The 25,191-nt window shown below is 43.2% G+C and overlaps 1 protein-coding gene across 5 annotated transcripts in view; it reads left to right on the top strand.

Moving 5' to 3' along the window:
* PRICKLE2 (prickle planar cell polarity protein 2) overlaps positions 1 to 22,758 on the top strand; it is a 365,346-nt gene extending 342,588 nt beyond the window's left edge. For all 5 annotated transcript variants that reach the window (XM_032290396.1, XM_032290397.1, XM_032290399.1 and 2 more), the window contains one exon: positions 16,650 to 22,758. In XM_032290396.1, the coding sequence (XP_032146287.1) occupies positions 16,650 to 17,524 (875 nt within the window). In that variant the 3' untranslated portion in view covers positions 17,525 to 22,758. The remainder of the gene's footprint in view (positions 1 to 16,649) is intronic.
* Positions 22,759 to 25,191: the final 2,433 nt, after the last annotated feature.

Here is a 25,191-nt window from a genome sequence, read left to right as displayed (position 1 = left end):
TTATTACATTAGGTTGCTAACTTGAGATCTTTCTAACTTTTTGATGTGAGCATTTAGTGCTAAATTTCCTGCTTAACACCGCCTTAGCTGCATCCCAAAGATTCTGATATGGTGTATCTTGGTTGTCATTAGTTTCAAAGTACTTCTTAGTTTCTGCCTTAATTTCATTATTTACCCAAAAGTCATTCAGGAGCAGCTCATCCAATTTACATATAATTGTATGGTTTTTAGTGAATTTCTTAGTCTTGATTTCTCATTCGATTGTGCTATGATCTGAGAGATTGTTTGATATGATTTCAGTTCTTTTGCATTTGATGAGGAGAATTTTACTTCTGATTATGTGATCTATTTTAGAGTATATGCCATGTGGCAATGAAAAGAATGTATATTCTGTTGCTTTTGGGCAGAGAGTTCTGTAGTATCTATCAGGTCTGCTTGATCCAGAGCTGAGTTCAGGTCCTGAATATCTTTGTTAATTTTTTCTTGATGATCTGTCTAATATTGTCAATGGGGCCTTAAATTCTGCCATTATTATTGTGTGGGAGTCTAAATCTCTTTGAAGGTCTCTAAGAACTTGCTTTATGAATCTGGATGCTCCTGTGTTGGGTGCATATATATTTAGGACAGTTAAATCTTTTTATTGATTTGTACCCGTTACCATTATGTAGTGCCCTTCTTTGTCTTTTTTTATCTTTGTTGGCTTAATGTCTGTTTTGTCAGAAACTCGGATAGCAACTCCTTTTTTCTGTTTTCCATTTCCTTGGTAGATTTTTCTCTATCCCTTTATTTTGAGCCACTGTGTGTCACTGCATGTGAGATGGGTCTCTTGAAGACAGCATGGTAATGGGTCTTGGTTCTTCATTCAGCTTACCACTCTGTCTTTTCATTGTGGCATTCAGCCCATTTACATTTAACGTTAGTACTGATCGGTGTAGATTTGATCCTGTCATCATTATGTTAACTGGGTATTTTACAAACTTGTTTATTTGGTTTCTTTATAGTGTCACTTTTCTGTGTACTTCAGTGTGTTTTTATAGAGGCTGGCAGTTGTCTTTCCTTTCCATATTAAGTGCTTCCTTCAGGAGCTCTTGTAAGACAGATCTAGTGGTAACAAATTCTCTCAGCATTTTCTTGTCTGAAAAGGATCTTATTTATACTTTGCTTATGAATCTTAGTTGGGCCAGATATGAAATTCTGGGTTGGAATTTCTTTTCTTTAAGAATGTTGAATATTGGCCCCCAATCTTTTCTGGCTTAGAGGCTTTTAACTGAGAAGTCTACTGTCAGTCTGATGGGTTTCCTTTTGTAGATGACCTGATCTTTCCCACTAGCTGCCTTTGACATGTTTTCTTTAATTTTGACCTCAGAGAATCTGATGATTATGTGTCTTCGGGATGATATTCTTTTGAAGTATCTTATGAATGTTGGCCTCTCTAGCTAGGCTGGTGAAGTTCTCATGAATGATATCTTGAAATATGTTTTCTAAGTTGGTGCCATTCTCTCCATCCCTTTCAAGGACACCAATCAATCATACATTTTGTCCCTTTACATAATCCCATATTTCTCAGAGGTTTTGTTCATTCTTTTTCATTCCTTTTTTTTTCCCTATTCTTGTCTGCTTGTCTTATTTCAAAAAGCCAGTCTTCAAGCTCTGAGATTCTTTATTTATTCTATCCTGTTAATACTTGTGATTGCATTGTAATGGGTTTTTTAGCTCTGTAACATCAGTTGTGTTTTTCTCTATATTGGCTATTTTGTCTGTCAGCTCCTGCATTGTTTTATCATTGTTTTTAGTTTCCTTGCATTGAGTTTCACTCCTGAGATAAGTGAACTTTGTTTTTATCCATATTCTGATTTTCATTTCTGTCATTTCAGCTATCTTAGTCTTAGCCCGATTATGAACCCTTGCTGGAAAGGTGATGTGGCTGTTTGGAGGAAAGAAGGCACTCTGGCTTTTTGAATTTTCAGCATTTTTGTGCTGATTCTTTTTCATATTTGTGGGCTTATCTACCTTTAATCTTTGAGGTTGCTGACCTTTGGATTTTTTTTTTTTTCTTTTATCCTGTTTGATGACTTTGAGGGTTTGATTATGGTATAAGGTGGATTCAGCTGACTGGCTTCATTTTGGGGGTATTTTGGGGGACTAACACCCAGCTCCCAACTCTAGATTATATGCTCTTACTCTGGGGGACTTGTATTGGGCCCCAGCTTTGTTATCTGGTACCTCAGTGTTTGGAGTCCACTACACTGGGGTGCCAAGGTGTGGCAGCTGTAACAGTGTGCTGACAGATGCAGGGGTGCCTACCTTTTTGTGGGTGTTCACATCCGGGTGGAGTGGGGGGGGCCCCTGCTGGGGGATCATTACCTGGTTGTACTGGAGGTGGTATTGGCTTGGGGCAGGGTGCTGGCTGGAGTAGGTCTGGGTGCCTTCTCTGTGTCCTGCAAGCAGGAGTGATCCCTCAGGGTGTGGGATGACCTACTGTTCTCCTAAGTATTAGTGCAAAGGCAGGATGCTGACAGGGGCGAGATTTGCTTTCTCTGTGCCCATCAAAGCTCCTTCTGCAATTGTGGCTGGGGGTTGCGGATTGCAGACTACACTCCAGTGTACTGGTGGGGCAAGGAAAGCAAAACCTACCTGGGCAGACATGAGTCAGCAAAGTGATGTAGGGCATTGCTGTGGACCCTGGGGAAGCTGCAGTGAGGGGAGGGAGCATATGGGCTCGTGCATGGCTGTATAGGCCACCTCACTGGAATTCTCCACCAGTCAGGCAAGGTTCGCTGGCACAGAAGCTATGGTGTAGACACCCAGGGTACCCAAGATTGCCCTCTAAGCAGATGTGGCCAGGCTGGAGCCCCAGGAGAGGCTAGCAGACTAAGGGGTGCTCAGGTCAGACCAGCTCCGTCTGATGTGCAAGACTACCCTGCAGAGATCAGATCCAACAGTTCTCCCAGGGCTAAAGTCTCTTAAGGGAGCAAGTTGAGCCCAGGGGGTTGGCCATCCCTGGCAGTGCTGCACTACAGACACCCCCACACCAAACCCTCTGGGCCCCATATCAGCTGGCTTGTTGCCCTACCCCTTCTCTAAGCAGCTTTCCCTGCCACCTCGAGTGTCCATGGTAGTCAGAGGGTCCCCTCCTTCTGGCGTTCCAGTGGCCTGTGGAGAGAATGGGTTGCTCCTTGCCAGTTCAGTTCACCCATTCCCCCTGAGCTGTTGTGGTGCAAAAGTAGGTCCTGCTGCAGGGTAGCCCATCACGGTTCCCAGCTTTCTCACCCTTTAGCCCCAGCTTCTGTGTCTTGCCTTTATCCATTCTCAGTGCCCTCCTTCTGAAGATCTGTTAAAAGCATGCCAGTCATCTCAGTCCCTTGGTGGGAGTTGTTCCACTTGTCTGCATTGAGTTGGTCATCTTGCCTTCTCCCCCTTTGCTCACTTTTTAATGGGGTTTTTAATGAGATTATTGCCTGGTTGTACTGGAGGTGGTATTGTTTTTTGCTTATTCAGGTAAGTTCTTTATAGATTGTGTATATTAGACCTTGTCAGACCATAGTTTGGAAATATTTTCTCCCATTCTGTGCAGAATGTTTACTCTGTTGATTTTTTTTTTTTTGTGCAGAAGCTCTTTAATTAGGTCCCACTTGGAGGTTAACTTTTTTTAAGAGCCCAAAACTTTGTCTCTTCTGTACATACATCACCATCACACCCATTCATTGATTAATTCAGTTATCCTTCCATTTATTGATCCCCACCCTTTATTATCCTTCATACCATACAGTCTCCATTTAAAAATTGTTCCATCTTCTTGTCCGTTGTACCCATTCATCCGTCAGCCAATCTAGTAATTGGTTCTATTGTACATGAAGTCATGAATGGCATTTTGTCAACCCCCAGCTATAGAGAAGGGAGATCTTGAGAAGCAAAGATCCCAAGCTTAAAAGAGTACATCGCATTTTGCCTCTTAAATCCATAAGCCACTTTCATCCAAATGTCTAATCTCCTCCATCAAGTTGGCTGATACCAGTAGGAAATGCATCTGTCTTTGGGGAAAGGGGAGGATATGGACAGGCAGGTATAATAAATGTGTAAATTTGGCCAGGGATAAGAGCATAGGTGACAAAGGTCCTGGTGTATCCCAACTTAAAATGAAAAGAAGCCAGGCGCAGTGGCTCACGCCTGCAGCACTTTGGGAGGCTGAGGTAGGCAGATCACAAGGTCAGGAGATTGAGGCCATCCTGGCTAACACTGTGAAACCTCGTCTCTACTAAAAATACAAAAAAATTAGCCAGGTGTGGGGGCAGGCACCTGTAATCCTAGCTACTTGGGAGGCTGAAGCAAGAGAATTCCTTGAACCTGGGAAACGGAGGTTGCAGTGAGCTGAGATTGCACCACTGCACTCCAGCCTGGGCGACAGGGCAAGACTCCATCTCAAAAAAAGCTGGCGGTGGGTAGCGGGAAGAAAAGGCAAAAAGGAAATTTAACCCTTGAGACCAAAAATAAAGCTTAGTGTATTGGCCACCAGTTGTAGCCATGTGTGCTAGCCATACATGTGTGCTAGCCGTACAAGTAAGTGACATGCTGTGAGGACGTGTGTGTGTGTGTGTTGGGGTAGGGGATAGTAAGTGCTGCATATTTACCTTTTGCGTTATCATGAGTGCATTCCTGCCTCTCAGTGATAAAATCTCATGAACATTATATAGCTGCATAACAAATGGAAATATGCAAAAATCCTAAGTGACAGCTCAGTGAATTATTGCATTCATGGTGCCATCTCCCAAGTAAAGCAGTAGACAGTGATCGGCACCCTAGAAGCTTCCTCATGACCCTCTCAGTCACTGCTCTTCCCTCATCTCCAAAGTAAGCACTGTTCTGACATGTGACAGCATAGATGATTTGGGATGGATTTTAACTTGATATAAATGGGATTATACTGTACATGTTCTTTTATGTCTGATATCTTTTATTTTATATTTATGAGATTCATCCATGTTGTTGCATATAATTCATGTTTATACAGTAGAACACTATACATTAATAAAAAGGATTTTTTTTAATAGCAGCTGCTGGTTAGAAGCTGGGGAGTGTCACTGGATCTGTATTTCCCTCTCTGCCTCCTGCCTCAAATCTCTGACTGCTAGCACTCTGGCCACATTCCTTTTACTTTTTCTATTCACAATAGTAAAAGGCAGGAGTTGTGAGAAGAGTTCTCAAGTAGCTTCTGTGTGACCTTTGGCAAATTATCCCACTTGGATCTCTTTTACCCACATGGAAAGATTGCATAACAACAATGCCCAGCAATTTCATACATGACAACATGCATAAAAATGCTTTAAAAGTGACAAATAAATAGGAGTGAAGGACAGTAAGCAGATTGAGCATTTCATTTGGTGCCCCGGCACCAGCACTGTTCTAAGTAATTTGTGTATTAACCCATTTAATACCTTCTCCCTTAGGTTGTATGATTAGCCCCATTTCACAGATGAGGGAACTGAGCACAAAACAGTCCAGGCCTGCCTGAGAAGGCACAGCTTCAAGGGACCTGGAAGGTGAACTCCAAAGCCAGTGCTTTCACCAGTCCCCTGGGCCACCTCTCAGTTGCTTTTTTTTAGTTTTGCCAGCAGCACATGAAAGACACTTTCAAAACCCAGATTAGGAATAATCTTCTTGCAGCTCTTGTGCACCTTCTGAGCCTGATTCCTGCTGCTGTCTTCCTTGCTCACAACGCTCCAGTGTCACTGCCCTTCTGCTACAGCTTAGAACACATGGCACCTTCTCCAGTACAAAATATTATTGCTCCCTCTGCTTAGACACTTTTCCCTGGCCTTGGCTCGGTGGGCTCCTTCTCATCCTTTAGGTCTCCCCCTAATCATCACCGACACAGAGTTCTTTTCCAGTACTCGAAGAAGGTCCAAAGCATTCCTTTTACTTCCTTCCTAGTGGTTATTGTCTATAATGGTGGTGTTGCTGTGCTGACTTAGTTATCTGTTTTCCCTGCGCTAGGTCATATCCTCCTAAGATATCCTCTTAAAGGGCCTTGTTCACAGTTGTGCTCACAGTGCCTGGCAATAGCAGGGCTTTGTCAAAGATCTTTGAAGCAACCCAGTGGGTCTCCAGGTTCTTGGCTGCCCACTGTCTACCACTGCTTTTGTTCCCGTGTAGTCAAGTGTTTCCCAAGTAAATACAGCATGGTCTGCTTGTTGACCCAGACTAATGGATTTAGAAAGCAGCATGGGGTCAGTGTAAACCCAGAGCAAACTCTGGCAAACAGTCTTCAACTGGTCTGAATTTGTTGTGCGTCCTTTCAATTAGCAATACGCTTTGTGGCAATACAACCAGAATCCTCCATGGAGCTGAGTGGCAGTAGTTAAAATTGACTCCACGTGATTCTGGAAGATGTCCCTTCTTGGTTTCCTCCTTCACTTTTTCAAGTGGTGGTCGTTAAAGTTGACTCCATCTTTCTTGGGGTCACTGGTTTATCAGGAAGTTAATAGGATGAGCAAGTAAAGGGATAGAAGGTAAGACACTTCCAGTCCACATTCAGGTTTTTATCCGACTTGTCCTTGTAACTGTACGGGTCTGTAAGAGATTCTAGTCCCATTATAATGCTTGTCACTCTCCAACCTCTAGTTCAAAGGCAAGTCCCTAGAATGAAAGCTGCTAAAAAACAAAGCCACTGTTGTTGGGAAAACCAAAATCAGTCATGGCCCTCTTTGGAAGCAGCTGGTTGTGAAGAGGCTGTTCTTTAGCTTGGGCCTAAACAGCCCTTCCCTGAAAGGGAAGGCAGGCAAGCCTGGAGGGTGGGGGTGTGAAGTAAGACGTTATGCACACTCCCCCATCCCCCACCCCTGCCCCAGGGCTTGGCTTCCTCCTTTCCTCCCCCTTCCCCAGTGCAGCTGGCAGAGGAAATCGTTCCCTAGACTACCAGCTCTGCTTCTGATAGCACTGGAGCAGATGGCAGATGTGTAACTGACTGAAAGCCAACTTGTGACCTGCTGGTCACCTAAGACTTGCTAGATAGGCCGGCGACTGGAGTAAGGACCTAAAAAAGAGGCATCAAAAACTCAGGATTTCAAAACCTGAGTGAAGGAAATCCTTCAAACCTGCAGTGAACAACTTAACCCTGGGGAATTCTCGATACCCACTAAAAGAAAGGCAAGTGAGTTTTCTGAGAAGAGCTTAAAGAGAAAATAACTTGTAAAGTTCCCCAATTTCAGGGACATACCACACCTAACCAGGCAGAGCCCTGTTAATCCTTCTCTAGAAAGAAGGAACAGGGCAGCAACCCCCCATTGTAATGAGGCTCCTGTCTGCAGGGTGGATGGAGCAGGTTTAACTCACTGCAACACAGGTGGACAGGAACAGACCTCCCTTTGGCCGATGGTCAAACAGCAGGTCAAGGACAGGATCTGTTAGAGCAGCAGTCCTCAGTTGGGGTCGATTTTGCCCCCCAGGGACATTTGGCAATGTTTGGAGACATTCCAGGTTGTCACAACCTAAGGGATGTGTGACTGGCATCTAGTGGGTAGAGGCCAGTGATACTGCTGAACGTCCTGAAGTGCACAGGACAGCCAACCAAACAAAGAATTATCCAGCCCTAACTGTCAATAGTACTGAGGTTGGGAAACCCTGAATTAGAGTCTCTGAAAGTATGAGGGTCTTCTTTCCTGCAGTGGAAAGAAGTACCCTTGTGTTGCAAAGAAAATCGTCCTTGAAACTCCCGTCATCTTGGTGTTCCTCTAACTCTCACAGACATGGGAATCACTAGGGATCTTGTTCAAATGCAGATTTCAATTCTGCAAGCCTGACGAGGGCCTGAGAGTCTGCAGTTTCAACCAGCTCCCAAGGGGATGTCATTCTGGCTAGTCCACAGATCACACTATTGAGTGCATTCATATTGTCTCACTCTCCTCTTTCTGTCCCCGCCCCCAGCCTTCTTTGTCATACTGTGTTTGAGCCATTCCATGTCCTGTCACCAAGAAACATGTGGCGTTTAAGCTTCACTGCCCAGATGACAGTATCTCTCCAGCTGTTGCCAATTTGAAGTTCAGGGTGTTGATGAAATCGATTGACTTAGTTGGAAAAAGGATCTCAAGGGACCTGATCAAGCTACCCAACACAGGCTTCAAACAAACAAATATGTACCTTGGGACACTTTTTGCGTGATCTGAGAGGCTTAGACCGTGTAGCAATCAGGCTTGCTGCTGCATGCTGAACGACAGGTTGACAATCTGTGTCTGTAAAGGACCAGAAAGTGAATATTTGAGGCTTTGCAGGTCGTACAGTCTATCACAACTCCCCAGCTCTGGAAAGCAACCACCACCAACATCCAAATGAATAGGTACAGTTGTGTTCGAATACAACTTTATTTACAGAAATAGACAGTAAACTGGATTTGGCCCATTGCCCACTGTAGTTTGCAAACCCCTGTTCTAAACAATTCTGTTTTCTTCATGTTTCTGTCCCAATGAAAAAGAAAGCAAAAATCATGTAGGAAAAACCCTAATGAAAGGAAATTATATCATCAGTATGAGTTGTAAATGTCTGCAGGGTAGGGATGAGTAGATGCTATTTCCTTTACTGCACAGAAATGTGAAATGTGAATGCTTAAAAAAAAGTTTTTAAAGGTTCTGGAATGCAGTGGTGTCACCATAGATCCCTGTAACTGTGATTCTACTGCTTCAGCCTCCCCTGTAGCTGGGACTACAGGTGCACATGAGTATGGCTGGCTAATTTTTTTGTTTGTTTTTTGTAGAGAGGGGGTCTTACTGTGTTGCCCGGGCTGGTCTCATACTCCTGGGCTCAGAAACTCCTCCCACCTCAGCTTACCAAAGCACTGAGCTTATAGGAGTGAGCCACCGTGCCTGGTAATGTATCTTTGAAGTTGGCAGAAACATAGCTCTCTGTCTTCTTGTGCAGAGTAGGATGAGACAGGACAATAAATAAGAAACAGAAAGATGTGTCTAAGGTCCGCCGTTCAATCTTAGTCTGCTTTTTCTTCTTTCTGGACTTGGGTGCATACCTTCTGCCCCCAGAAGACATGGGGGAAGGGCACCAGCAAAGATTTTCTTTCTGTTCCAACAGACCTTGAGCATTTTTTGAAGGGCATTGATTTTCTTGCAGACGCCAGTTTCTATGAGACTTCCTATTTGTAGAGACGGGAACGTTGCTCAGACAGAAATGCCAGCGTATCATAGAATGCCCCAGCTGCACCTTCATGTTGGCAGATAAACTGTGGAGAACTGCAGGCTGAATGGGATACTGACCTCTCTTTGTAGAAGACTGGCCAAGGATCTTGTGGGAACTTGCACCCCTGCAGTGCATGGACGATTGCGTAGCTCCCAGTCACATTGACCCTTCAGATATGGATAAATTACTGCCTTTAACTCTATCATCACCCTGAGCACCTCTCATAAAGGCTGCATTCTTTGGCAGGGAAAAAAAACCCTCTCTGTTAATTAAGAAAACAGAACTCTGCTTGAGAGGGAAATGACCTGGCATCTGTGTCTCCTTAGCATCAGGTGGGATTCTTCTGCCAGGTCCTCCAGAGGATGTGGGGGGCACTGATGCTGCCCCAGACTATGCGCTTCAGCCAGAGCTCTCTGACAAATTTAGCTTGCAGCTCCCACCTCCCCTATCACACATGTGCTTGTGCACACACACACAGACACACACACACACACCATGGCTTGAGCAACAAGAAAAGAAAAATGTGTTTATTACAGGAGAGTAAAGGCATGTTAGAGACCCATTAGGTTGGACTCTATTGATTTGCAATATTTCAACACTGTGTCTTGTTCAGCACAGACAAATGGAATGAAGAGTCGAACTTCATCTCTGTAGAGGAGGAATCCCAGCCACGGTTTGGAGGCACAGAGACAGCGGCTGGTGTTTAAGTGAACATCACTGTGTCGGGCCCTGTTTCTCAAATTTATTCATCCATATAATCAGGCATTCAACAAGTATTTGTTTGCCTTTAACATCACTGAGTCTTTGCAGGTCATGCAGTCTGTCACAACTCCTCACCTCTGGAAAGCATTCCTTGGCAATATGCAAATGAATAGGTGTGGTTGTGTTCCAATACAACTTTATTTACAAAAACAAGCAGGGAGCAGTGAGCTGGACTTGGCTCATTGGCCATTTTAGTTTGCAAACCCCTGTTCTAAACGATTCCATTTTCTTCACATCTCTGCCTCAGCACATAAATAATAAATAATGTAGGAAAAACTCTACTGAAAGGGAGCTAAATCACAAGTATGAGTTGTAAATGTCTGGAGGGCATTTACAGTCGAGGCATGCTTTCTTTCCTTGGGGACTTTTAGGCCTCACTAAACCTTCTTCCTGCATACTGAATACCAGGTGCTGAGGTCAGGGTGAGCAAACAGGAGTGCAGTTTCTGCCCTCTTGGAGCTGCTGATCCTTCAAGAAGACAGAGGTGAAACAAAAACTACACAAAAGGATCATAGTCGTGATGAACCTTAAAAAGGAAAAGTCTATTTTTCCTCATCTAATCATCACTGCAGCTTCAGCACTCACATCCTATCAGTATGCCCTTCTTACTAATGCATCTCAAGAGGTTCAAAAAATTTCCCAAGTTACCCAGCCAGAAAGTAGCTCTTCAGTTCTGTCCGTAGTTAGAGGGAAGGAGTGTTTCTCAAGTTGGAGTGTGACCTGTGACAGTACAGTTTCATCTTGAGGACATTATCAGCTGCTAATTTGAACAGAACACCAGAGCTGTGATTAACAAGGAGAAAACATTTCTGCAGTGCAGGGAGCTCATTATAAATCACATGTACTTTGACTTTAAAATTGGAGAAACCCCAGATGGTGGGCTATATAATGAATACCAGAGATGTAGATTGACAGGTGCAGTCATGGTATTTTGTTCCTGATGTTTGGAATCTCACTGATGTGGATCACAGCACTGACCCCCTCCAGGTCAGAGGGTGGTTGTTTTTTTCCAAGCTGTGGATAACATGAGAATCCATTTACCTTTATTTCATAAGTATGTATTGAGTACCAAAGGGTGCTGGCCACTGCCAGCTCTGCAAGAATACGTTGAAAAGTCGGGAGAAGATCCCTGCTCCCAGGGGATTCATGCAGTTACAAACTTACATATGACCTTAATAAGTCAGGGTGGGTAGTTTTAAAAAGGGTCAAGTGCAAGAGTGAGTGGTTGACAACTAACTTTGCTACTTTAGAAGGAGTGTTCAGGGTAGACACCACTGAGGAGGCGACAGCTACACCAGGACATTAACAAACAGTCAGGCATGCAAACCAGAGAGTTTTCCAAGGCCTGCTGGAATGAGCTTGTTGTTGTGTTTGGGGAGAGGGGGAGGAATGTAAGCACAGCTGAAGCAGAGTTAAGAGAGGAGGAGTGTTTTAGTTGATGATCTTGGAGAGAGAGAAGGGAGCCAAGTCACGTAGGGCCTTCAGGTCTGCATAAGGACTCTGGGTTTTGCCAGTAATGAAATTAACAACAGAAGCACCCTTTTTAGAGGCTCACAATTATTGCTCATGTTTGGTCAATATTGGCCTTTCTGTTCATGTCCTACATGCAAAAATACCCTGGAGGAAAATCTGAGTTAACGAATTAGAAAAGAGGCATTTCTCCTCTCTAGAGTGAGCAGGTAGTATTTCCAGTCCCACCCACACATACTCCAGGGAAATGAATAGCTTACATTTAGGTAAAAGTGATAGTAGACTGGTGTAACAGGGCCCTTCTACTCTGACCAAGCACTTTTCTTTTTCCAAGGGGGCGCCTCGGGGTATCCTGGGCTTTCCTAGGATGCAGAAGCATGATACCAGAGGGCAGTACACCTCCCAGCAGAATAGAAGCTGCTCTTCTTCAAGGTCACCTCCTCACAGAAATAGGAATCTGTTCACAAGCAGGATGCTCTCAAAAACATTTCACTTCTGGGCTTATAAAAGACACGTTCCAGAAAACAGCATGCTGGGGTATTAATAGTATTTGCCAAGTTATTTATGCTGACCCTAATTCTATTCAAGAGCTAGGGTGGAAAGCCTTGCCTAGATCATTGTTTCTACCTTTGTTTCTAGACCTGAGTTTGAAGATGTTTTCTTTCCTTTCTTATTAGAGCTCGTCCACTCAGACCACTCATTCATCATCTTAGGTTGTTATCCTCTCCTCTCTGCTTTCATATTGGGAGGCTCTGGAAGTGATTAGGTGGTTGTAAATCAGCTTTTGTGATTTGGATGTCAGAGAGAAGCAGCAGAGTAAGCAAGAGGTAGGAGGACCCAGCTGCTATTGCCCTGACAATTACCCCAGGAATGAAATTTAACTATTAGAGTATATGATATTTGGCAGAATAATTTCTTTTACAGCCGCCATCCTGATTCAGCTATAGAACAATTGCAGTGCCCTAGAAGCCTTCATCCTACCCCCATCACTGCCCTGACCTGTATCACTACAGATAGCCTCCAGCTGTGTGGTCCGGTTCCTAACTGGTCTGTAGCCTGGGGTTTGGGGACCCCTGCTTTGTAGCATTTATTTTCCCTGGAGAACAGTTTCCAGTCCATGATCAGGTATTATATGTAATTGCCATGTTTCCTTTGTACCCTTTATAGACATATCCAATGTTAAAATTGGACCCTTTAACAAATATTGCTTTATTTTTCTTTATTTATTTGTTTATTTTTTGGAGACAGTGGCTCGCTCCCATTGCCCGTGCTGGAGTACAGCACATATCTTGGCTCACTGCAGCCTCAACCTCCTGGGCTCAGGTGATCCTCCCACCTCAGTCTCCCGAGTAACTGAGACTACGGGCATGCACTACCATGCCCAGCTAATTTTTGTATTTTTAGTAGAGAAGGGGTTTCACCATGTTGCCCAGGTTTGTCTCAAACTCCTGAGCTCAAGTAATCCACCCTCCTTGGCCTCCCAAAGTGCTGGGATTACAGGCTTGAGCCACCACACCTGGCCAAAAGTTGCTTTACTTTTACTCCATTTAATTGAGATATAACTTACACAAAGTAAGCCAATATTAACAGTACACTTCAGATAATTTTTATACATGTGTATTGTTTTACAACCACCATCCAGATTGAGGTATAGAACAATGGCAATGCCCTAGGAGCCTTCTTCATACCCCTTCCCACTGCCCTGACCTATATCACTATACATAGCTTCAGCCTGTTCTTGAACTTCATATAAACGGAATCGTACAGCACATATTCTTTTTGCATCTCCACGCATTTTCTACAAGATACATCCATGTAATTGGGTGTAGTTATTTGTTCTCACTATTGTGTAATATTTCATTATATCAGGTTTTCTCAGTTTTGACACTGTTGACATTTTGGTTTGGTAAATTCTGTGTGGGGTGGAGGAAGCCACCCTGCACATTGTAGGATGTTTAGCAGCATCTCTTTACCTCTACCTACTAGATGCCAGTAGTATCCCATCCTAATAGTGACAACCAAAAATGGGTCCAGATGTTTCCACATTTCCCTCAGAATTAAAAACCACCATATCACATGAATATATTCCAATGTTAAACTTTTTATTTGCAAATAATGTGACTTATCAAAAAGTTACAAAAATGCAACAAAAACATCTACAATGTACTCTTTATGTAGATTGATCCATTGTTAACCTTTTGCCACATTTGTTCTTTCACGTTCACATGCACACACATGAGCACGCACACACACACGTTTTATTTATAAACCATTTGAAAGCAAGCTGTATCCATTCGGGCCATTTACCACCGTATCTTTCCATATCTATTTCCCAAGAATAAAGATCTTCTCCCATAGTTACACAATTATTAATTAACCACAGTAAATTTAGCATACTTTTATCTATTGCCCATGTTCCATTTTTTTTTTCAGTTGACCAAAAATTATCCTTTATAGCAGCAGTCCCCAACCTTTTTGGCACCAAGGACCAGTTTTGTGGAAGACAATTTTTCTACAGACTGGGGCCAGAGGTTGGGGATGGCTTCAGGATGATTCAAGCGCATTACATTTATTGCGTACTTTATTTCCATATTACATTGTAATATATATGAAATAATGACAGAACTCACTATAATGTAGAATTAGTGGGAGACCTGAGCCTGTTTTCCTGCAACTAGACGATCCCATCCGGGGTAATGGGAGACAGTGTTGGATCATCAGGCATGAGATTCTCATAAGGAGCACACAACCTAAATCCTGTATGAGCAGTTCACAATAGGGTTTGCACCCCTATGAGAATCTAATGCTGATGCTGATTTGTCAGGAGGCAGAGGTCAGGCAGTAATTGGAGCAATGGGGAACGGCTGTAAATACAGATGAAGCAGGAGGTGAGGAGGGCCACTCACCTCCTGCTGTGTGGCCTAGTTCCTAAGTGGTCTGTAGCCTGGCGTTTGGGAACCCCTGATTTATAGCGTTTATTTTCCCTACAGAGAAGGTTCCAGTCCAGGATCAGGTATTATTTGTAATTGTCAGGTTTCTTTTGTACCCTTTAATCTAAAACATTTTCTCAGCCTTGCCTTAAGACTACAGTCCCTTTCTTCATAACAAGTGTTATGGGATCTGTCTAATGTTTCCTCCTGAATCAGGAAGTGCATTCTTGACCGGAATACTACATAAGGGATAGTGTGCCCTTCTCAGCACCTCTCACCTGGAGGCATGCAGGGTGTAGTTGCATCTCACCGGGGTTGTTAAGTTTGAACTCCAGGTCAAGGTATTGTCTGATTTTACTGTTGTTTAGTTACTAATTCTTCCCTTGCAACTAATCAGCAATGTGTAGGGAAACACTTTAAAACAACGCTCTCTCCCATCAAATTTTACCCCCTAAATTTAGCATACTTTTGGATTCTTGCATGAAGCACTCTACCTCCAATGGTTATAAAATGATTGTCCAAATCTGGCACCCCTTTCCTCCTTGCGAACTCTCTCTGCCAACAGCATTCCACTATACGCAGAGCCCTCTCTTTTCTCCCATCTATTTTTTTATTTACTTATGTTTTATCTGTTATCAGTATAGACTTGGGAATTCCTATTTGTCTCAGCATTTTAAAAATCATTACTTCCCTTAAAGATTTTAATGCTCAAATTGTTCAGATTTGGCCAGTGGGGCCCCTTCAAATTAGGCCCTGTGTTCTGACAAATCCCCATCTTATCTTATTTTTAATACTTTCCTTATGGCATAACAAGATGTTGGTTCTTTTAATGTCCTTGCCTTTATCCTGGAATTGGCCATTTTTCTAAAAAGCCTGGGTTCCTTTTAGTGGGGAATGGCAGAAAAACCACAATATATTTTCCATTTTCCTGATAATTGACATTTGAGTTGTTTTCATTTCTGGGCTCCTACAAGAAAGCTTCTCTGAATACCCTTGTCTATTTCTTGGACCTTCTTACTAACTTCTGTTTGTTGTAAAACCAAGAGTGAAGATGGAGAATTGTGCAGTTTCTACTCTCAGTCATACACCCAACAGAAATGGATAAGTCCACAAAAAATGGACAAGGATATTCAGAGCAGCTTTATTCATAATCCATATGCATGTATGTGTATTTGTATTTAGCTTTAATAGATATTGCCAAGTAGTTTTACAAGGTGCTCATAACATGGCTTTAGGTTTTGTCAGGGAAGAGGAAGCTGGAGGCCCTGGTAGGAGCAGGAATAATCAGTGGCAGGGGCAATAATGGACCATTGCAATTCAAAGACATATTGTCTATGACCAGAAATGGCAAAATCGCTGATCCTTGCCATGTATAATGATAATGAGTGGAAAATGCTGAAACTTTGTCACCTGGCCCATTCTTAAACATGTCCTTGAGAGCTCTGCTTGAAGATGAGCAAAATGGAAGTTACTGAAGTCAGTGTCTCCCACTACCTTCAAAATGGTTTCTGTCTCTGGGATGGCAGGAGATCATTTGACACTTAGGAAATGGAGGTTCATTGCTGGGACACCTGCTGTTAGATAGCATCAGAGCCACTGCTTTACTTTTAAAGGTCCCTCCTCATAAGACGGAGGGGTACGCTGGGGTCCTACTCACATCTTCTGGCTGCTAGGGACCCATTTACAACCCTGGAGCATTCACTGAATGGTCTCAGAGAGTAAATATTTCTCTGTCTATACCTAGGGAGTCCCTTAGTGTCCAAGACACTTTAGATAGGGAGCCACCTGCCAGTTAGGGACAGCAGGCAAAGCAGGAAACTGCTGCAGGCTGACAGAGAAGTGAACTGGCCCAGTATTGTGGAACCAGTGTTCAGGGTTGCCAGAAACAGCCTGGGCATTTTCCAGCCTCTATAGCTTAAAGTTTCCTCATCCAAAATATCTGTCCTACAGAGCTTAGAATCAAAAACATAATTAAAGTGCTTTGCAAAGTGAAACTCTAAATAGAGGAAGCATGATGCATAAGATACACAGTGGGCTGTCAGTAACTTTGATGAGCCTTTGGAGGAATTAGTAACTGGTAAAATACATCTCCGGATGCATTTTAAGCAAGTGCCCCCTCTAGGTAGATAGTGCTCTGCTGTGGGATGGAGAGAGCCCCCTCACAGGCACATGTGCCCCTGAGAGGGCCCTTGTGCAGTACACAACTGCACAACAGTATGTAATGACCCTGGATAGATGACCAGCAGTGACAGTGATCCCCATTGCTGCACATTTGTATTAATCTCTGTGGTCCCCTCCTCTCTCCCCCAGGTCTCTCTGCCGATGGTGGTGCCAAGCGCCAGGAGCACCTCTCTCGATTTTCCATGCCTGACCTCAGCAAAGACTCTGGAATGAATGTGTCTGAGAAGCTGAGCAACATGGGCACTCTTAACTCGTCCATGCAGTTCCGGAGCGCAGAGTCGGTTCGCAGCCTGCTCTCTGCCCAGCAGTATCAGGAGATGGAGGGAAACCTCCACCAGCTCAGCAACCCCATCGGCTACAGAGACCTGCAGTCCCACGGAAGGATGCATCAGAGCTTTGATTTCGATGGAGGGATGCCGGGCAGCAAGCTGCCAGGGCAGGAGGGCGTGAGGATCCAGCCCATGAGCGAACGCACCCGGAGAAGGGCTACTTCGCGCGACGACAACCGCCGTTTCCGACCTCACAGGTCCAGGCGTTCCCGACGCTCTCGCTCGGACAACGCCCTCCACCTGGCCAGCGAACGCGAGGCCATCTCTCGGTTAAAAGATAGGCCCCCTCTGAGAGCCAGGGAGGACTATGACCAATTCATGCGCCAGCGAAGCTTCCAGGAGAGCATGGGGCATGGGTCCCGGAGGGACCTGTACGGCCAGTGCCCGCGGACTGTGTCGGACCTGGCTTTGCAGAATGCCTTTGGGGACCGATGGGGACCCTACTTCGCCGAGTATGATTGGTGTTCCACCTGCTCCTCGTCTTCAGAGTCTGACAACGAGGGCTATTTCCTAGGAGAACCCATCCCCCAGCCAGCGCGCCTGCGATACGTCACGAGCGATGAGCTGCTGCACAAATACAGCTCCTACGGCCTCCCCAAATCTTCCACGTTAGGTGGCAGAGGACAGTTGCACAGCAGGAAAAGACAGAAGAGCAAAAACTGTATCATTTCTTAATACGATTGGGATCAGGGAATGGGAGAAGTTGGGAGCTAAGAATGTAAATTCAGAAACTTGCACTGTTTTAAATGTTAAAGCGCTTTTGGGGGTGGCTTATGGGGGAGAAAAGGGAAAATGCTGTCAGTGGATGGAGGCAAGGTTACAGATTGACTCGATAGGTAGTCACAGTTCTTGGCATGTTGAATATTATTTGCACATTTCACTTTGGAAACACAGTAGACTCTATCGAGGCCAGGGTTGGTCACTTCCTTCCCATCAGTTCTGTGTTGAGTTGCCATCTCACAAGATGGCAAATTGTCTCCCGCTCGTTTTTATCCTCTCTAGTTCTCTTACTTTTAGGACCCTTTTTTCAGTAAGTAATTTGTTTATTAGCCAGGACCTAAGACTAAGTTATTTACATGTCCATTGTAAATGCAATGTAAATGAGAGTTCTGATAAAATATTTTTGTATTTTGTAATATCAAAGGAATTTCTATATCGTAGGACTCAGTGGGGACTTGCATGCACATCCACCATTGTCTTTGAGTAGTATTAAAAGGTGGCCCGGTACCACCTTTTTTTTTTTTTTTTTTTTTTCTATAAAAATTTTTTACATGTCAGTGAGATCTTTTTCAAAGGAATATATTCAATTTGGCTTTTTGTGGCTAAAAAAATAATAATAATTAGACCCAAAGCATTTTATGCTCCATTCCATCTTAAGGAGCCATCCTTAAGTCTGTTCCCACCCTCAGTAGAATTTACTTTCTACAAAGTGGTAGTAATTTTTTTTTAATTGCAAATGTAATTTTTGCCAATTAGAGAAACCAACCAGTGTCAGTAAAGTTCTGTGAGAAATGCCATCCCTGCTGGGAATGTTGAAGTTACTTAATGTTGATCTATCCCTTGGGGAAAGTAAAAGTGACTGTGAGTGGTGCTGTTGTGTGATGTCAGCATGACGTTGTTTTGAGTGTGGCATTATGTTCTGGTGCTCATGTTTCCTGGACTGTATTATCTGCTTTCCTTTACCAAGGCAGACAGAACTGCTGCCTTAGCCTGACAACCGGTGTCCTCAAAGCAAATGAACTTAAGCATTTGGGATTGAGGGACGGAAGGATTCTGAGGGCGCTCTGGGAGGGACGGTGTGTAGCATGTCATGCCTGGACAAGGAACAAGGCAATTTGAAAACAGAAAGCAGGTCAAGGGTAGAAGTTAAAGGAGAATCTGAAGACAGATCAGGGAAAAGAAGAACTGGAAGTGAACAGAGGACAGGTGACAACCACCTTGAAGAGCTCCCAGTGCTCGTAGAAAGAATCCAGTGTAACCAGCTCAGTAACCAGAGTATCTGGGTTACCCAGGAAGGTTGAGCTACTGAGATTTCAGTGGTGCAATGACTTTAAAAATCAGGCTTTGTTGGGAGGGGACTTCCATTTTGAACTTTGAGGACTGTTGGTCAGACAGAAAATGGGCTCAAAAGTGAGTTTGCTTAATGAAGACATTTAACGGTTGTGCTGTTTATAGTAAAATAAAACTCCCTACCTTGCTTCAGTTAAAAATGAAGCACTTGGTTTCTTTCTTCCATCCTCCTCCTCCCCTTAATGGATTGTAGCAGTTGAAATAATCCATCGGAGGACCCACCTGTAGTGAGATGTACTGTCGATGTAGTGCCCGGTGTATCTCAGTGGCCATCTGCCATGGTGAGGTGAGCGTGATCTCTTTTCAGTATAGTAGTTAACATTTTCTAGTATTTTTTATGGAGAGAACGTCAAAAGCGGCATTTCAGACACCATCCTAGATGGGTCTGAGGAAAGGAAGGCTGTAAAGGACATGGTAATGGCACTCCATTCGGGATGTATTAAAATAATTTGCTTTTCAGGTATTAATATGACACTTGTCATTGTCACTGATTTTTTTAAAAAAAGCAATGCACATGTTGGTTGTGGCTGTTTTCCGCATGCTATCTTCATATCTAAATGCTTCATTAATTATCCGAGCCTCCGGAGAATTAACTCTATTACGTTTGTATAGTAAGTTTGTAAACTGCTTGGCAAACTGATTAAGAAATAACTTGCAACACCGTGCTACTAAAGTGGCAGGTTTCTGGTAGAAATCGGGCGAGTCCAATTTGGAGTTTTAAGTTCCTTGATTGATGAAACTAAAAAAGGCAGTTTTGGAAAAAGAAAAGAGAAGGGGAAAAGTAGATCACTTAACTTAGCAAACGGTTGAAAACATGTCTGTCCTCTGTGGCCCCAAAGCCAGTGAAAGAAATTCTCCCAGTAAAAGTTGCTTCCTAACTGTTTTTCTCAGAGTACCTCTTACATTTCTCAAAGAAGGCTTCAACCACCATCAGCAGAAAGAAGGTAGCCTAGAAACTGCCACATGACCAGTGCCCAAAGGGGTCTGGAGGCATTAGTCTAGAAGCCCAGAGAGCATCCAGGGACTGAACTGCTCAGAACTTGGGATGTAATGAGATACAATCTTCAGGGTCAAACCGTCTACTAGCAAGATTACCTCCCTCTATTCTACCATTGCAGATTTCTTCTTACCCCAAATGCAGCCAGGCACCTTACAGAGAATGCTGAATGAGGAAGGCCAGTTCCTTACAATGATGGCAGAACCTCCAACTGAATGGCCTATTGAGGGCAGGACATCATTGTATTGGGAGTTCCACCTGCTAGTGATAGCTCACACATCACATCCCAGAATCCCATTCCCAGTGCATTCTTTCCTGAGGCAACAACTTAAGTTCCTCCCCTAATTCCTCCATCACAACCGTTAACTCTCATTGGCCAAGTTCCTCCTGTGAACGGGGCCTGTACTCACTTTCTCTTAGATCACAATTCCATCTTCAGAAGATGGAATTGTGATCTAAGAGGAAGATTACTCTTCAGATTGGTTTCCAGAAAAGTAATCTTTTCCCAGTGTCCTGTCTTCTCCAATGCCCTGGTTCTTCTTTTTCCCACCCCTAATTTTGATCTTCTTGTCTTTTGGTTACAACTGCAACTACATTTCCTATTGCTGCTCAATTCAATAGGAACATAGCTGGCTTGTTCCCAGGCCCAGGAAGTGTAAGTCATTGACAGTTTCCTGAGTGGCTGTGCAAATCCATACCACCCTTGGTACGGTGAAAAGGCTTCTTGGTAGCCAGGTGGCATTGAGCATGGTATTCAGGGACCTTTCCTTCTGTCATATAGTTGTGGGATCTCTACCAAGTGTGACGGTGAATGAGCTAAGGGAGAGCAGAACCGTGTTTCCTGGTTTTTCATACGTCTGAGGAAGAAGTCGTGCTGTTGGTTGTTTGACACCTTCTTTCCACTTTCACCTTTTATTTTTCAGTCCTTCCTTTCTAATCCCAACCAGCCGAGCGAATGAGCAATTTTGTCTTCCTAATACAGGACCTGGAAGCAGTGCTTCATAATCCTCGCTTCCTGTAGGATGCTCCTGCACTATAACAACATTTTATTTCCTTCTGCTGCAGCTTTTTGCTTCTTGGGTACTACTAGCTACTATTGAGTTCAGGTGGGGCCCGTGATGACATATATGTGGCACTTGCTCTGCGCTCTCCACAAGCTGAGCAGATACAACCAATGCATCACTGTATACTCTTGCTGAGAATGTGGATGCAGCCTGAGAAATCTTTGCAACACTCCAACCAGCCAGGACTAGATGATCAGAACTAATCTTATTGGTCTGATGACAAATCTTATTTGTAAACTGATTTATATCTGTCTTTCCACCCTTGGTTCTCTTGCCATGGAACAAAAACATTTTAGGAAGCATAATTAGGAACATTTAGGAAGCAATATTTATAAATAATTCAGAGACTCCAATTCACCTTCCCCACCACCAGCACCACCACCCACCCACCCCAGGTTGTGGAGGCTGGAGGAAGCTGACTTCTTAGGCTAAAGGACAACAAATCTCTTTCACCTCCTTTGCCATTTTCATGTTCTCTGCCAATTACTATAGGCAGTCTTCATTTTGCAGAGGTCAGGTAAGACTTGATCTTATTCTTCATCTAATCCCACCCTCTAACAAAAAAATATTTAAATTCCAAGGAGAAGCGCTCTTTGTGTATTTCTAACAGAAAACAGATGCTTAAGCCTAAGAAGGAAGATCCGCCCATGACAAAGGGAAGTGGAAAACTGAACCAGTTATCTGAATACTTCATGCCAGGACAGTTGCTATTAGCAACTGTTCTGCACCTTCAGGGCTTTAACATGGGCTCTTCAGACAGCATTGCTTATGCAGGACTCAGTAACCCAGCCTCCACTGCCAATTTTTGAAGGCAGTTTCAGATCGCCACCTTTTGAGGTACATTTCTTTAAGCACAAGAGAAGTGGAAATGGCCTTTGCCTTGTCTCCAGTGGTTTGTCCCTCTGGGGCCTCAGCAGATACCAGAGCTTATTTGTAGGGCCATTTGGAAGTAGTCTTCAAGGTTAAGATGAAGAAAAAATTGGTTTCTTTTTCCATTGTCTCATAGTAGTAGCCTAGTCAACACAAGACTCCCATAAAACATGACTCACTGTTGGGAGCCATATTATTTTATAAGCTCTCTTCCTGCTGACAAAACTAGCTTTCCTCAAGTGAATATAAAGGAGGGGAAAGTCACGTAGTGTTAGGAAAACATTTCTGTGCTTTGAATATGATGAATCAATAGGATAGAGAAAAATCGTCTTGTTCTATTCTGAGAGTTCTCTGAGATATCCCTTCACTCTGCTCGGCATTTGGCCATTGATGTTCAACAGGTCTCTAACCAAGCTTTTCTAAAATTTTCAGAGAGAGTTACTTATCAATAAGGCCTGTTCTCAAACCTACCTAATAGATTTTCATATCTTTCCATAAAGTGTGATGATTCTATCATGGACCCTGACTCGACATTCTAAGGACAATGAGTCCTTCATTTTTTTTTAATTAATTTTTTTTTCAGCAAATTAGGACTTCAGCAGGTTTTCCTCTCCTAAACTCATTATTTCCTCCACAGGATTGCTTTGCCCATCTCCTGCTTTCATTTCAAGTGCATAAACAAAACCTCAAAGGGCCTGGGAAGGCGAGGCAGGCCAGAGTCTGTGTTCCGTGTTGAGTGTCCAGCTATTTGTGAAGAAGGTCTACTACAGGCCTTTGGTGTGGGCTCTGCCAGAGACTGTTCTGAACACTTTGCTTGAGATCCGTGCCCTGTAAAATGGATATGATGTTTTACTGATGTCTGTAATACATTTGTAAACTTCCAATAAAATTTGAATAAAAGAAATGTTGCCATTCTTCTCAGTCCTCCCTCACTTTCCAGATTTAGGGGTGGTCTCTGCCTTTGTGCATTTCGACAAAGAAAAAGGACACAGGCACGGAGCGATAAGTTTTACTATGAAAGATGAACCTGACTGTTTAAATTGGGGTTTCTAAACCTCGGCAATGTTGACATCTTGTGCTAGTTAATTCTTGGTTGCAGAGGACTGTCCCGTGCATTATAGAATGTTTCGCAACACCGCTGACCTCTACTCACTAGGTGCCAGTAGCAGCCCCTGGAAACTGTGACAACTAAAAAGATCTCCCATCACACCCATTAGGATGGCAACTATTAAAAATAATACCAAGTGTGGGTGAAGAACCCTTGTACACTGTTGGTGGGAATGTAAAATGATGCAGTGCTGTGGAAAACAGTATGGCAGTTGCTCAAAAAAATTAAAATTACTACCATATGCTACTTCTTGGCTATATGCAAAAGAAAGCAGGGTCTCAAAGAGATATTTGTGGCCGGGCGAGGTGGCTCACGCCTGTAATCCCAGCACTTTGGGAGGCCAAGGCGGGTGAATCACGAAGTCAGGAGTTCAAGACCAGCCTGGCCAACATGGTGAAACGCCGTCTTTACTAAAAATACAAAAATTAGCTAGGCATGGTGGTGGGTGCCTGTAATCCTAGCTACTTGAGAGGCTGAGGCAGGAGAATCATTTGAACCCAGGAGGCAGAGGTTGCAGTGAACCAAGATGGTGCCATTGCACTCCAGCCTGGGTAGAGACTCTGTCTCAAATATATATGTGTGTATATATATATATATTTGTACACCTATATTCATAGCAACAGCATTCACAATATCCAAAAAGTGGGAGCAACCCAAATGTCCACTGATGGATGAATGTGTAAACAAGGTGTGGTATATACATACAATGGAATATTATTCAGCCTTAAAAAGGAAGAAAATTCTAACATGCTACGATAAGGCAAGTGTATGATTCCATTTATCTGAAGCACCTAGAGTCAAATTCATAGAGACAGAAGGTAGAAGAGTCATTGGTTGTCAAGTGCTGAAGGGAGGAGGGAATGGGGAGTTATTATTGAATGTGTATAGAGCTTCATTTTGGCAAGATGAAAGGAGCTCTGGAGATGGGTTGCAGAACAATGTAGATGTACTTAATACGACTGAACTACATGTATACACTTAAAAGTGGTTACGATAGTAAATTTTATATTATGTTTATTTAACCATGATGAAAAATGTCTCCACACATTGCCAATGTCTCCTGAGGGCAGAATTGCCCCTTGTGGAGAACCACTGGTTTCAATGCATTGCCTTCTTAGAATCTTAGTTCTTTGAGGACTCTTGAAACTGATTCCTACCCAGGCCACACACTTAATTTTCAGTTATTATTAAGAATTGAAACCAGCAGATGACCCAAAAATATTTGTGTTTGCTTTTAAGCAAGTAATAGATGGTCTGTCTGGAGAATTACATCCATGCCTGTGTTCTGGTTAGGGCAGCATTAACGTTGACTGGGAGCCAGGACCAAGGCAGAATGTAAATTCAATTTCTCCATGTCTGATCCACAACATTAGGGAGTTGCTGGATGCTACAGCATCATCCATTCATTCAACAAATATCTATCAAAGGCTTCCTCCATGCCAGGAACCATTCTAGGTGCTTGGAATACAATAATACGCAAAACAAAAATCCCTACCTTAAAGGAGCTTACAAACTTTAACTAGGCAAGACCTCTGGAACAGTAAGTAGTCTTACCCTTACCTTGCAATCTCAATTAAAACTTATGAAGGATGCCATATGCACTAAATGCCAGTTGTGCACCTTTTATTTTGGCCCCATGTTCCTTTAACATTTTAAATCTCACCTCAACCACTTGCTAGTTGTTGATCTTGGGAAATGTCCATATCCTCTTTGAGCCTCAGTTCTTAATTTATTAAATGAGATAATAACAGAAGAGTCATTATTGGGCTATTGTGTGGATTTACTGAAATAATATGTGTAAAGCTGTTAGTGCTAACTGTCATTATATGAGCTCAAAACACATTAGCTATTGCTATTAATTACTATTTCTATTCTACCCAAAGAGAGAGGTTGGCAAGAACTAGATACCAGTGGTATCTAGACTAAGAATGCTCTTATCTTTTTTAAATATAAGCATTAAATAGGATTTAGAGACATTCAAGGAAGGCCTGAATTTTTTTTACCACTATCTGGCTCAGTGGATCTGAGGTAGAGCCCCAGAATCTGCTTTTATAACAAGGCCCTTTGTATCTTTATGATCCAGGTGTTTTGAGAATCACAGCTCAAGAAATTCTGCCTTGGCATTTCTTGTTTTCTTCCAAGTCTCTCAAACAAACAAATGATACAGGATTTTTGCTCCATATCATAGGCACGGGTTCTTGTCTCACCACCAGAGGGATTAGGCATGCAGACA

This window comes from Sapajus apella, unplaced genomic scaffold, assembly GCF_009761245.1.
Source record: "Sapajus apella isolate SASKATOON/1434 unplaced genomic scaffold, GSC_monkey_1.0 scaffold23, whole genome shotgun sequence".
NCBI classification, from domain to species: Eukaryota; Metazoa; Chordata; class Mammalia; order Primates; family Cebidae; genus Sapajus; species Sapajus apella.
Note: the sequence above shows the minus strand (reverse complement) of the source record. Positions and strands in the feature narration are given on the sequence as shown.